Source organism: Nannobrachium achirus (assembly GCF_963921795.1).
Source record: "Nannobrachium achirus genome assembly, chromosome: 9".
Taxonomy (NCBI): domain Eukaryota; kingdom Metazoa; phylum Chordata; class Actinopteri; order Myctophiformes; family Myctophidae; genus Nannobrachium; species Nannobrachium achirus.
Genome location: NC_137818.1, coordinates 43,336,372 through 43,350,777, shown reverse-complemented (window position 1 = coordinate 43,350,777; position 14,406 = coordinate 43,336,372). Strand labels below are relative to the sequence as shown.

The window sequence follows — 14,406 nt, the reverse complement described above, 5'->3', positions numbered from 1 at the left end:
TTCTGTGTTCACAAACGTATTTTGAGTAGTGTACATCATTTTGAAATGCCATAGAACTGGAATATATTTTTTGCCAGGGTCATGAATACAAGATTCAAATAAATCGAAACAAAATAAAGAAATAGATTTCGTTTGTTACAAGCATAGCATTGCGATGCATTGTGGGATTGATGTATGTAGGGTTAAAGCGGTTACATTAATTTTGCTTGCTTGCTTGAGAACGCTGGTATACATCATCTTGAAAAACCAAAGAACTCTTTTTGCTCCTGTACAACAATGTAAACATTTGCTGAGAGTTTGACTTCAAGCCCAGTGTACTCACTAGGGTTTTCTTTCCTCTGTTTTAATGCCTGTAATATCTCATCTTGGAGCTTAGGGGGCAGAATATCCCTCTCATCGCCAATCTGGAAACACAGGGACAGTTTCACATTAACACTGACATTGGAGTATACTTTCTTTCTTCCTATCTATCTATCTATCTACAGGGTTTTCACACATTTTTACCAATTAATTTTCAAAACTTTTCCAGAATATTTAACCCAATTTCCAGGACTATATAACAATGATTCAGCTCAATAACAAGTCGCTAACTCCTATGCGCAATGCCTAAAGACAGGTAGTGTATGCCAGTGGTTCTCAACCTTTTCAGGCTGTGACCCCCGAAATAATCATGTTTTAACTGGGGACCCTGACAAGCACTAAGAGTTGAAGAATTTTTCTAACACGTTTTCTAACACGTTTCTATTGTGAAATGCTCACACGTTTCTATTGTGAAATGCTCTGTAGATCGGCTATTTTCACAATTTCTGCCTCTAATATTTGACAATTTGATCAATGTTTAATTTGTCATTTCAGAGGTATTAACAAAATCAATAACCAAAGACAATGCATAGCTATTTTTCCCAGGACCTTCCAGGACCCTTGATCAATTCCAAAACTTTTCCAGTACTGGATTTCTTTTTTTCTAATTTCAAAATATTTCCAGGAATTTCATGACCGTGGGAACCCTGTATCTATCTATCTATCTATCTATCTATCTATCTATTATCTAAAACATTTTGTTAACCTAAGACACTCAAACTCCCATTTTGTAGAATATTTCTTTGAAACAAACAATGTCAAAATACACGCAAAACTTACAGAAAAGAGGAACGTCTTCTGCTTATCTTCAGACAAGTCCACCACAAGCAACTGTGTAAGCAGAAATGCAGGGATACATTGTTACTGTTAGTTTAAATGACTGAATACTTTGAATGTTGTCATTGGATACAGATTAAGGGTATTAATCCACAAATGCTGCACCAAGAACTGTCAAGGTTAAGAAAGGGCAATTAGGCCCAGGCTGCAGTGCCTGACAGTGTGTTGTGGGTTCGAGTTCTATTCCAAATGAACTTTGCTGCATGTCACTCCCCATCTGTCCCCATTTCCTGTCAGTGTACTGTCCTATCAATAAAGGCATAAAAGCCCACAAATAAATCTTAAAAAAAGGAAAAGGCAAAGTAATGGCCAGTAATAAAAAAAAAATCGAACCTCTGTTCGAAGTGGAGCTGTGTGTGTGTGTGTGTGTGTGTGTGTGTGTGTGTGTGTGTGTGTGTGTGTGTGTGTGTGTGTGTGTGTGTGTGTAACAGCGCCCCTCCCTTAACATGTGTGGTCAGAAAAGGTTACTGCAGGCTACAGACAGACACGGAGACAGACAGACCCACACACACGGCCACGTATAGGGAGCTTGTGTTCCACACAGCTCCAAAAAGTACGATATGAGACAATCCTTGATGGGTTCCAGCCAGAGCAGGAAACCCCATACAAAGCATCAAAATCAGTTTGACCAATTTAACCCCATTTTATACAAATAGATAATAATAATCTGAACACAAATCTTCTCTTCTGGGGGTCCCAAAAATCTTTTCAGAGAGGAGTCTGCAGCCAAATACATGTCAATTACAGGGTCCTTGACATGACAACTGTTGGGGGGTACAGTAACTCAACTCACATCAGCACTTTGGTCGGTGACCAGATCCAGCAAGCGTTTCTGGACCCCCAGCAGGTATGGGGTTGGAGCTGAGACCACATCGATGAGGATCTCTGGAACAATGGAGATGTAGGTGTGCTGCCAGGTGAATGGATAAAGGAGTGCCGTCACAGCATGAATGACCTGCGATAAGGTGCTGCAGAGAGACAAATGGACAGATCAGTCAGCAAGACAGCCACCCTTCAGACAAAGCTCAGACAACACTTCCTAGAAGATTACTATCTTTGCTTGTATATTATTCTACTCCTGCTAATAATGATACCCACTCCTTTGGTGTATTTTCATCACTGTACATTTGCAAACCGTATACATGAAAAATTTCCCTCTGCACTTACTGTTAGGAGCAGTATTAACAAGTTTATAAAGTGCAAATGTGTTTATGGGTACCGTATTTAAATAGGCAACATGCCAAGCAAATATGAAAAACATTAAAATGTAATAAATGTACTAGTCTATAATTAAAAGTTAGAATTTGCATCAGTCTATAAATACTGATAATACCGCATTTATGAGACGGAGACAAATAATTAATGCCACTAATTATCTCTTTCCATGCTTGACAGGCCTATCTGCCTTGGCAAAAGAGAATGATGTCAGGTACACCAAGGCCTCTTCCTCAAGAACAATGTGTCTCTTTCCCACAGATAATTCAAGTAATAGTTTGCCAAGTGATGTTGACACGTGCATCCATTACAGATACACAAGCATGAAAGTGCACAGCAGGAGAATGGAAATAAAGAAACCAAAAGAAGTGTTCTTCATTTTGCTGTAGTATGCTAGAGCTAGACAACTTAAAATGCCTTGCTGTCTAAAATATATAAAATAATCTCATATTACTTTACCATTTATAATTGTAAATATAGGCTAATAAATGTCTGTTAACATGAATCCAACATATTATTAGCAAAGATATCTGTAAACAAAGACATTTAATTTACACTTATGATAGTGCTGTAAAACAAGTCTTTGATACCATCAAAGGTGCATCATCACCTGAAGGCAACCAAACCTTCAAACAATGGTGAATTAGCAGTTTGAAAGCATCTTTTCAAGTTACATGGGCGACTTTCTATAATAATATGCAACACAAATTTATACAATACTGTAGTGGGGGTTCCTGCTCAGTCTTTGCCTCAGCTAAGGGGTCCTTGGCTTGAAAAACATTGAATAACCCTATGCTTAATTTATAACTGTCGAAGTAATTCAAAGGAATGTGGATTTGGTTGCATGGAAATTAGAAGCACAAGTTTGTTATTTACATTTGTTGACGTTTGGTGTACAGCGATGGGGCTGAAAGGTCATGACTCATGGTCACATAAAGTCTGTTTCACAACATACCGTAACTGATAGAATAATGTATGATCAATCTAGGAATCCCGCGCTGCTGTTGTTGACAACTGTAAGTAACGTTATCAAAAATAGTTGATATACAATGTTAACATTTTCAAAGAATGTGATGATTTTGATATCATTTAGAACATTTGAACAAAATAATTCCTGGCAAGAAGTATTTTCTGATGAAGGTCCACGGCCAAATACATATCAATTTTCGTGGCCCTTGAAAAACATGAACATGGTTGTCATTGTCAAGGGGACTATTTTGTCCTCTTCACACTGATATATATAAGATATATACAGTAGGCCCGGTTGATGGACTTTGCCTTGGGCAGGGCTTACAGTTACACAGGGTTAAGTATCCATGAGGAACTCTATCTGTGCGCGTGTGAGTGTATGGGTGATTGCATTCTTAATACCCCAGCTCCTCGGCGATGAAGACGATCCGTCTCTCCAGGACAGCAGCACCAAACACCACCATCACCTCCTCGTCAGTCAGACAGCGGAAGAGCGTGTCGAAGCTGACGTGCTCCAGCCAGGAGTCCAGCGGACGCGTCAGCCTGATGATCTGAGTGCAGGGAGATGACAGACACCCTGAGTCACATGTCATCACAGCAGTAGGCCTGTCACAATCATTACAGACCCGTTCACACGATCGTCATAGTTGTTTCCATGTGGAAACATTTTCATACATTTGTGTCACAAAGTGACACAAAAAGATTGGAGATCAGTTATTTTCTAAGTATAAAGTTATTAAATACATCAGTATTTTATTTGTATATATATAATGTTTTCTTCACAAAAGTAGAAACAACTGCCGTGTGCCAATCTACTAATTCACAAAACGTAATTGAAAGTGGTGAAGTGTATCTGTGAGTTTTATAGATATTGAAACTGAGTAACAAGAGCTTGTGACTAAATGATAACCATTCATTGGAACACAAGTTCTTTTTTTTACCTTTCCAGAAAAGAAACGGTTTAGGACGAACAAGGTTTCCAACCGACAGCAACAACATATTATTGACCTGTCAACGCTTAGTCAGCCGTGCTCACAACTAAACATTCCATGCCAAGTCTTTTTATTACCAATACGATCTAAGGGCCAAACCTTCTGAAGAAATAATTAGTCACAGTTCGTTTGAAGCCTACCTCATTTATCCCTATTCCCTGAACACTAAAATAGCAAATCAAACATCAATATTATCATCTTAAAGGAGCGCTTTACCCAATATCTTGATATAATTGTTCCTTAATAATTATCATTATAAGATGCCACCACTTCCATCTACTCAGTCTGTAGTGTACTATATACTATCATTGCAGGGCTATGGACAGTTCAGAAACCTGCCTATCAATGACATCATCGATGGTGATTCCAAGCTAATAGAAACTACAGTCTTTCTCCTCCTGGAAAGAGCATGCTGAAATAGAAGCCATTGTTCTTGCATTAATAAAAGATATTTAAAGAAGTTTGAAATAACCAAATCTGGCAACCGATTATGTCACTGGTAGTCAGGTTTCTGAGCTATACTCAGACAGAATACGGCATTTTTCCAAATAGTAGCCTGGGAGTGAAATTTGCTAAATCTATGTCAGACCCCCGGCTGGTAATTGGTGCCCGGCAGCTATTTGCCCCCCGTCTATTTGAAATATACGGTAGACAGAAATTATGCCATCTTAAAATGGGCATTAGTGAGGACCAATTATATAAAGATAGGATGAAAATGGGTGAAATGCTCTTTTAACTGAACAGGATAGCAACATTATTGTGCAACCCAAACCTCATTCAGTTTTTAAATAGTCTTGGTGTAAAAAAAATAAAAAAATAAAAATAGCCGACCTGGTGGCCTTAGGGGCAAGCATTGTAGACGACACCACATGAACTGAAGCCAGAGTTTGTTTGGCTCATGTCATTGTGTCCACCTTTACAGAAACCACGGACAAAGGGACCATTCATGGGCAAGAACAGTCTTTCGGCTCATCTGTTTACCCCAAGAGCTGAAAAAAAAAACAAATTCTACCCCTCCTCCTTTGTTGTACTCTTCTTTATACTGGCATTCCGTCTTGGAATTACAATAACACCGAAAACTAGCGCTCTGAGCCTCTGACCCTTGTGCTACTTCCTGATTGGCTGTTTATAGTGTTTCTGTACAAGTAATTTGAGCCTTTCTTCTATGGATATACTGTGGGTCTAACATCACCAAAGCCAAATGCTTTAATACAAGTGGTTCTCAAACGTGTCAAATTGTATTTAGTCACAGACCCCGATCTGAAAAGATTTTGTGCCAGGGAACCCCAGAAGAGAAGATTCGTATTAAGATGTTTCTACAATATTCAAAATATTTGAGTATAAAATAAGTTAAAATGTTATATTAAAATATATTTGGCTGGGGACACCCTGGAACCCCTACAGTACATGGACCCCACTTTGAGAGCCACTGAATCAGTGGCGTCAGTTCAGAAAAAGGTAAGGTATGGCAACATGAGTGGTGTCTTGCACACGCGCCTTCCACCAGTCATGTTGCCATACCTTAAATTTCTATGGTTTCTTGGGCTGGATATGGCAGTCTGGAACAGTTGTTCAAGTGCGGCTAAACTTGGCATAATATAGTAAACGTGCCACAATTAACAATGATGAATTGCACCTGTGCATCTGACCTGCGGAACCTGGGAATATACTATTCTGTCAAGATGGGGAGAATACAAGTGTGGAGAATATAATTATAATACCTTGTTAAATTTTGCATTTGTAGTTATTTTAATGTAATTTAACAACATAACCAGCACAGATAGACAAAGAGACATTCATGGATTTATATTTTAAAGTAACTTGTATTCTCCCCCCTGGACCCAGGCTATGGCAGCTGCATACCCCTGCCATACCCAATTGACGCCCCTGCACTGATCACCCTGGGTTTGATTGTGCAACAGAGCGGAAGGCTGGAATGTCACATGGTAGAATAGGTAATACTGTGAGTGTTACTGGAGGGGGAGAAGTTAAGGTAAAGAAGCAAAGGCAGGCCCAGACACAAACCTTACACTGTAACACACCTGCACTTCAAGGTGTTCACTGGGCTGAGCTGTGTCGTCTCTGCCATTCATATGGAACCACTGAGCTGTGTCCCAGAGGCATTATGTCAGGGAAGTAGGGGTGTGTTGTCTGGGGAAAGACTCCCAAGTCACCCTACAAGTATGTCCCTATGGCTGAAAGAGCTCTCTACATGCTTAACCCCAGAAAAGATCATGTTCAATCTTAAAAGGAAGCCTTCGTACTTTCTTTTTTTGGGGAGGAGGGGGGGGGGGGGGGGGGGGGTGGGGGGTGGAAATGATTGAGCCGAATTTACCTACGTCATCCCACGAGGGAAATTCAGTTTTCCAGCTTAACCCAGCTGAACCCGGTGCTGCCCACAAGGAGCGCGGGGGAGAGGGGAGCAGTGATAGCTGGAGCAGGGAATCGTACCTGCGACCTCCGGAGTCCTAGATGTGGATACTAACCACTCAGCTATCACTGCTCAAAAGTGTATGTACTACAGTATGTGAAATTCTGTTATCTTACAAATGTGATTAAGTGTGCCTGCCATGTAAAGGCAAAACACCTATTGTAATCCGCCATACTTCATTTCATTTTTATTTCATTTTTGTATGTCTTTCCTGTTGATTTGTTTCTTTTTTGTGTGTAAATCCTTTCATTTTATTAATGTAAATACATCAGTTTAACATGATTATATATATTTGTGGTTTCGTTTTCTTTCTTTCGGCGGGTTTATTGTATGATATTGCAAAAGACTTGATTTCATTTTCATGTAAGTTGAAATGTTCAATAATCACCACTAACATAAAAGTCACCCTACAATGAGCCCAATGTGTTTATGTATAACCGGCAAGTTTCACCCAGCATACCTGAAGTATAGTAAGTGGGTTGAACACACTCCCCAGTTCCCATATCTTTTGAGGTACTTTTTATTCATGGCTGTGTCTAACAACAGGAGTTCATGACTTTACACCTACTGATACTGTATTCATGGCTTTCTTTCTTGTCCTCCTGACATGGATTCCTTCAACCCTTTCTCTGAATGAACTCTTTCTTGCGGCAGCCTGCCTGGTTCCCGGAGTAATGACAGTAGTTATAGAGGACTCGCTTAACCCTTTCAGCCCTTATGCAGGGGTCACACTTACACTTACAATGCGTTGTATCGCAACACATTGTGAACTTGTAGATCGGCTATTTTCAAATGGACGAAATTTATATAGGGCTGATTGTGGTTGCTGTATGTTTTGTGATAATAATCAAAATCTACAAAGTAACTACTGTACATAGCAGCTTGTTTGCAAATAATTGTAGTGGAGTAAAAGTACAATATTTGCCTCTCAGATGTAGTGGAGTAGAAGTAAAAGAACTGAAAACTGGAAATACTCCAGTAAAGAAATTGTACTTAAAGGGCCACTTCACCTCTGGGACAACCAGATCTTATTTTATTGTTGTTTGGGACACGATCAACACAATCCTGAGTTATTTTTTTTATGCATTTTGCATCATCAGTGATGCGTTTTGCATCATATGATGCAAAACGCATCACTAGTACATGTTAAAATACTAAAATATCTCAAAAAACAGACTGAACACAAAAGATAACTCAGGATTGTGTTGATCGTGTCCCAAACGACAATAAAATAAGATCAGGTTGTCCCAGAGGTGAAGTGGCCCTTTAAGTATAGTTCTTGAGTACAAGTACTTACTTTCCACGACTGCTGAAAGGTGGACACATAAAAAAAGTCTCCATTTTGATGTTTACAATCAGAGAGACTGGTGCTGTTCTCACCTCAGTGCCAGACTCTGGGATAAAGCTCTTAATCTCCACTGTGTTTCCTGGGGCAGGGAATGGAGACTCCCTCAGCTTCTGCATGAACGGGTAGATCATCGCCATGGAGATCTGTCGCCTTTTCTCAACCTCATCAAAGATCTGACATGAAAGCACGTTTGATTACATTTCATACCAATGACTGCCGATGCCATTTGTGTAAGACCGTAAACTTTACATTCTTTACTTAAGGATTTACCTTGGAGAAAAGGCCAAAACATGCCAGTTTGCTGATGATGCAGTATGCCTCTGGGGGACGTGCTCCATTCCCATTGGGCTGGAGTGGGAAAAGAGAGACTAATCATGAATATAGAATCCTAAATCACTACATTCAATTGACAATTTGAATGAAAGACATTGCCATTTGGGTGCCAGCCTACTTGGGGTCATGGATGTTGGGAACCATGCAAGTTGTTGAATTTATACTGCTATGCGGCGGTTACACGGGCACGACCGTTACACGATGCTTGGCCAGTCAGTTAAGTAAATGTTTTGTTTACATGCATAAAAAAGCACATTACAGATTCATTAAACAGGGGTAATTCGCCAAAGTAGAATAAATAACTTTTTTTTTTAGATAATTGCGACCATAGGTCACAGATTAATTAGTATGTGAACGGTCACAGCTTGTCCATGTGTGTGTGTCTCTGTCTGTCACGCCTGACACTGTGGTTCTAGGGGTTTGCCGCTCTGACGTCACTGTAATGTCAGGGGAACCACTCTAACAGAATAGGTTTGCTGCTCTGACAGATAGCACAACTATCAAAATAGTACAGTGTCCAAATCAAAAGTGAAATAGCAATCAATGTGCAACAAGTAACTCACTGTCATGTCAAACACAAGCAAAAATACCCCAAACTACCAAAACTAATTCTAATAGTGCAGTGTCAAAAAAGTCAGTGCGAAAAAAACAACTCGAAAGGAAAAGAAACTAGAAAGGGTGTCACAGCCAGACGCACATGAGCACCCTCCCTGGAAGGTCCTTAGAGGTCAGAGTCAGCTATAGTTCCTTCATCCTAGGTTAGGAAGTTAGTCCTCCTCAATCGACTTTTGTGTGTCTCATTGTACAGTTTAAGGGCAGCCGGTACAAAAGACTTTCCTAGTCTCTCGCATCTCCGTCCTGACATCACGCTCTGGCTTCACTGTGATGTCACACTAACAGAATCACTTTTATGCCCATACAGTATATGGAGTTTCCTGATGTTATCAATATTAAGTCCATATCTAACAGGACTTCATATGGGAATACACATATATGGAGGCCACATACCACATAACATAATCCATATATGGCCAAGACAGATGGCCAAGACAGCCCATATCTGTGTGGCTGGTTCTACAGGCATAAAAGGGTATGATGTCAGATGTCATAGACATCATAGGACTTTCACATAACAAATAACTGAATAAGCATGTTTGGTCTCTCACAACATATCTCCATATACAGTAAATGGATCTCCATATACAGTATGGGTACCAGGGTTTTCAGATATATGGGTAACTGGTCCGATATACATCACTGGCCATATGGCCAAGAATCGGCGTGACCTCGCCCTTTAGGGCAAGGTCGCATGTCGCCCTGAGGCGTCTTACAAGTGATATATACTTTATTAATCCCGAAGGAATGTTTTCTGTTCAACAGTTCCAATTTCCATACATTCATTTGTCAGAAAAGGGGATTACATCACATTACATCAATAGAAATAGAATGTAGTGAAAAACTTCAAGTCATAAGAAGTAAAAAAGTAAAAAGAACACAACTATAACTACCAGTAGGACGCCCTAAGGGCGAAACAACAGAGACTGACATAATATGTCCATTTATGGGCATTTCCAGATATGGGTTTAATATTAACACACTCTGCCCTTCAATGGCTGCCAAAGTGCCAGAATTCCAAATTCACCCATCAAACATATAATTTTGCGAATGTCTGTCTGTCTGTCTGTCTGTCTGTCTGTCTGTCTGTCTGAGTGAGTGTCTGTCTGTCACAGCGTTTCTCCTCAGTGGCTGGAGCAATTGATCTGAAATCGCATCACCATTAGCATATGAACACACCTGACATAACTGTGAAGCCCGTTTGTCACTTTCACAAATCGTATGCTGTATATTAGCATTTTTATGGTGTATCTACTATCTATTCTGCATCTAGCATGAGGCACATCTATTCTGCATCTAGCTTGAGGCAAAATGTTTAACCAGCTCTGTGTGTGTGTGTGTGTGTGTGTGTGTGTGTGTGTGTGTGTGTGTGTGTGTGTGTGTGTGTGCAGGCAGGCGGGTGTGTGTGCAGGCGGGTGGGTGGGCGGGCTGGGGGGGGGGGACAGTATCTCTGTCGCCATTAAACGAAACGGGTTTCTTACATTGATGCTCCTACATCATGCAAGCACCAGTTAAAGTTACTTTCCATCCCTCATATACTGTGTGCACAGTGCACATCCCATAACCCACACACTGCACATCATTTTGGAGCTCATATCTTTGAACGGGTAAGGGCTAGTAATAACAATACAAATAATGCACGCCCATGCACAGATCATGCACCACGCGTGTGCACGCCGTTCACAGCTTTCAAACAAAAAAATACGCTTGGAAATCCGTTCAGGCGTTCATGCAGTTACCGGCGACGCCGCATGGCTGCCGGTCCACTGCCGGTCCGTGTGGCGGTGCCTGCCGCGGCTGTTGTCGGCAGTTACCGGTGCCACCGCATCTGACGCCGGTGCCAGAGAATGCACTTGCTCCTTCTGCAAAATGTGGCCATATTTTCCCAAATATGGAGATGGCTGATGTCTAGATGTCTGACACAATATGTCCATATATGGGGGCTGAGGCGTGACGCACGCACATGATCTGCAGGTTTTCATACTAAATGCGACCTATGGTCGCAACGATATAAATTTGCTGGCCAACCTCCTCTCCCCCCAGTGCTTCATTGTATAGCTTGTATATTGTATACAAGTGTATATATGTCCCTTAGGATGAAGGAGTTCTTAAATCTGTCACTTCTGTGATAGAAGAATCATCCAGTATACTGGAAGATGCCAATGTCCTCTTCTCTGCCAATACCACCACAGCCAAGCTCAGTCCCTATCACCTTGCCAGACTACCTAACCAATCTGCCCGGCCTGAGTGTCCCCTGTCTAGCATTGCCTCCCCAGCACACTAAAGCATAGAAAACGATGCTGGAAAGTGGAAATCGATGTCTGATAGATGTTGAAAGAAGCCAATCTTCTCAGCAAATACAGCCTACTCTGACCCTTCTTCTAAAGTCGAGCTGCACACCCAGTACTTATGACACGAACACCTCAACCTTGAAAAAGTATAAAACATTGTAGTGGTGTTACTTGGCCAATCAAATTTGTTGACACCCACTAATAATTATAATATGGTTTACCATGTATTTGCTTCAGCCCAGCCGATGAAAATGCGCTTTGTGACAGTTTAAGAGTTTACTTATAATTTGCTTGAACAGGCGACTTGTGGATAACACTGACCAGTAATCTCCTGCAGTATCCATTCTTTCTGCTGCCATCCAGGTCAGTCAGTACAAACGAGAAGGTTTCGCTGGAAGAAGAGCAAACAAGAGATCTCAGACACACGTTTAGGGTGCATGTGCAAATAGACGATCTACAAGCTTACAACAAGCCGCGATGAAATGCAATGAGCTTGTAGATCAGCTATTTTCGGCAAGCAACACTGCCGTAAGACAATATATAAGGCAGGGGTCTTCAACAAGGGGTCCGGGTCCCCTAGGGGGCCTCCAAATCTTCCAATCCTTTTTAACAACTTGAACCCTAATGTCCATATTCTGAGAACTGTAGCCAAAAATAGCAGATCTACAAGTTCACAACGCCTCGCAACACGAGGCGTTGTGAGCTTGTAGATCGTCTAGTCTCGACAAAGAGATTTGATGTAGAGGAGAAAAAGAGCAGACTAAGTACAGAGTGAAAGGCCAATTTTATTGAGTATTCACGGTTCAAGTGGTTAAATATACACAAATTGACATGAATCCAAAATACACTAATGATTGTGCTGTCAAACAATGAAACTATATGGAATTCATGAGAAGGTTGTGGAGTACCCTGCTTCATCTCTCTCTCAACTAAGGGGTCCTCGGCCTGAAAACTTTGAAGACCCCTGCCGTAAGACAATATATTAGGGGCTGTGTCCACAGAAATATTTTTTGGAGCTGGCAGCGTCTGTTTGGCCATGCATTATAACATTTATAAGGTAAAGAAGGCTCTGGGAAAAGGTCCTCTTCCCAGTGCCCAAGCATTATGCTTCAGCGCTCTCAGAGCCCAGCGTTTTTTTGGCGGAGCTCCCTGGGTGATTACCCTGATTGTGTGTGACAACCCGGTAATTTACGAGCCGGCATTGAATCGTTACCACAACCAAGAGAAGTCCCTGTTTACGTTGTTTCAGCAACGGTTGATAGGTTTGAACGTTGCTGGGAACAATAAAGGCTGCAGAGTGCTCTGGACAAGATATCCAAGGGCTCCTCTGCTCATAAAATCAGGCTGGAGAGCCTACCTGTGGTATTCTGTCAACGGAGCCCAGTTGATGCCCTCAGGAAAACAAAACAGAGTGATCGCCTTGAGTGTCTTCTCTTCCTCCTCCTTCTGGAACCTCAACATCGCATCCCTCTGACAGAAAGACAAAACAATACTGTATGTGTTCTTATTTAGGCCTAGAATTATTGAATGCTTTAACCAGTGAAAAATAGCTGATATACAAGCTCACAGCGCGGCACCGAGTGCCGCGCTGCGAGCTTGTAGATCTGCTATTTTTGAAAAAGTTGTGAAAATGTGTGCAAATCTTTGAATATGTGTATTTTCAAAGCGAACGTTTGTAACTCAAATTTTGCTTCTGGGGGGTCCCTGGAACTAGATACTTTGAGATGGGGGTCCGTGGCCAAATAAAAATCAGTTTGGGGGTCCTTCACATGAAAGGGTTTGAGAACCACATACATAGTAGTCTCTCAAGAACAGACTAACTGAGCTCCAGTTAAGTGAAAAGGACCTTTTCTTTGACGATGGCTGGCCAGATTGCTGACATAGAAATATAGGTTTTTCAAAGAATCTTAGAAGGATTCAAAAGACACTTATAGAATCGGGTCAAAATTCTAATTTTCACGATTTTTCAAAAATAGCAGATCTACAAGCTTGCAGCGCGGCACTGTGATCTTGTATATCTGCTATTTTTCAATAGTTAAAGCATTTCTACGTTTCACCAGTTGCTTCAGGCTTTCTTGTAACAGCTTCTTTTGCAACCATCAGCTGTTGTCAGAGGTTAGAAAAACTAGTTCTGAAGTTATCAAATCCTGATCATGAACTAACCCGAGGTGAGCGTGTATTTCACCATTAAAATGTAATCAATTTAGTAAATCCGAGATAAACTTTTTATGAAAACCAAAATTTAAACCAAGATTGCATTGCGTTGGGAGCTTGTAGTTCGGCTGTTTTTGCTACTGTAGTTGACAAACAACTAAGTATAATGTGGTGTAAATTTGACTATCAAACTCACCTTTGGGAACTGGTATGTGATCTGGGGTTCATAGTTTCCTTTTCCTTCCTTGGACTTCTTCAGGCTGACCACCACCAGATACTCGAAGAAGTACTGACCACTGGCATAGCACGGCTCACGTGCCACGTTGTCCGCTTCTGGGGGAGGAGGGGCTAGGTCTTTCAGCGCTACATACATTACACGTACAAGCACAAACGTACACACACACACACACACAAACACACACACCAACAGATCATACTATGGCTGGGTGATATGACTTCAAAATCAAATCAATCAATATCACGATTATTTCAAACGTTTCGACTACAATTAACACTTATGGTGCCAACCCTGAGTTTCCCGGGTTTGTGTATAGCTGTGCCAAGCCCGAGTTTCCAGAGTTGGCAGTTTTTTCCCTACTCTCCTTACTTCCAACATCCGGTTTCGGCATGATCGCGATCGCGAAATGCATGTTTGACTCCCAGAACAGCCCATGGAAGCTCCCATGGCATCCATGTTTGTTTACATTTGAAGAAAACACTATAGACTATATCTTTTGAATGCCTGAACGGATTTCCAAGCAGAATTCTTTGTTTGAAATCCGTGCTTTATCCGTGCATGACCCGTGCACATCGTGCATATTAAAAGGTAAGAATCCAATGATTCTGGCAATGGAAAGACAT

At 41.2% G+C, this 14,406-nt stretch overlaps 1 protein-coding gene across 2 annotated transcripts in view; it reads right to left on the bottom strand.

Moving 5' to 3' along the window:
- The window catches only part of dennd2da (DENN/MADD domain containing 2Da), a 35,279-nt gene that overhangs the window by 2,209 nt on the left and 18,664 nt on the right, over nucleotides 1-14,406 (bottom strand). For both annotated transcript variants that reach the window (XM_080733631.1, XM_080733632.1), the window contains 9 exons: nucleotides 13,742-13,908; nucleotides 12,749-12,861; nucleotides 11,713-11,782; nucleotides 8,423-8,500; nucleotides 8,185-8,325; nucleotides 3,784-3,932; nucleotides 1,991-2,165; nucleotides 1,141-1,191; nucleotides 323-404 (listed from right to left, as the gene is read on the bottom strand). In XM_080733631.1, the coding sequence (XP_080589757.1) occupies nucleotides 323-404; nucleotides 1,141-1,191; nucleotides 1,991-2,165; nucleotides 3,784-3,932; nucleotides 8,185-8,325; nucleotides 8,423-8,500; nucleotides 11,713-11,782; nucleotides 12,749-12,861; nucleotides 13,742-13,908 (1,026 nt within the window). The remainder of the gene's footprint in view (nucleotides 1-322; nucleotides 405-1,140; nucleotides 1,192-1,990; nucleotides 2,166-3,783; nucleotides 3,933-8,184; nucleotides 8,326-8,422; nucleotides 8,501-11,712; nucleotides 11,783-12,748; nucleotides 12,862-13,741; nucleotides 13,909-14,406) is intronic.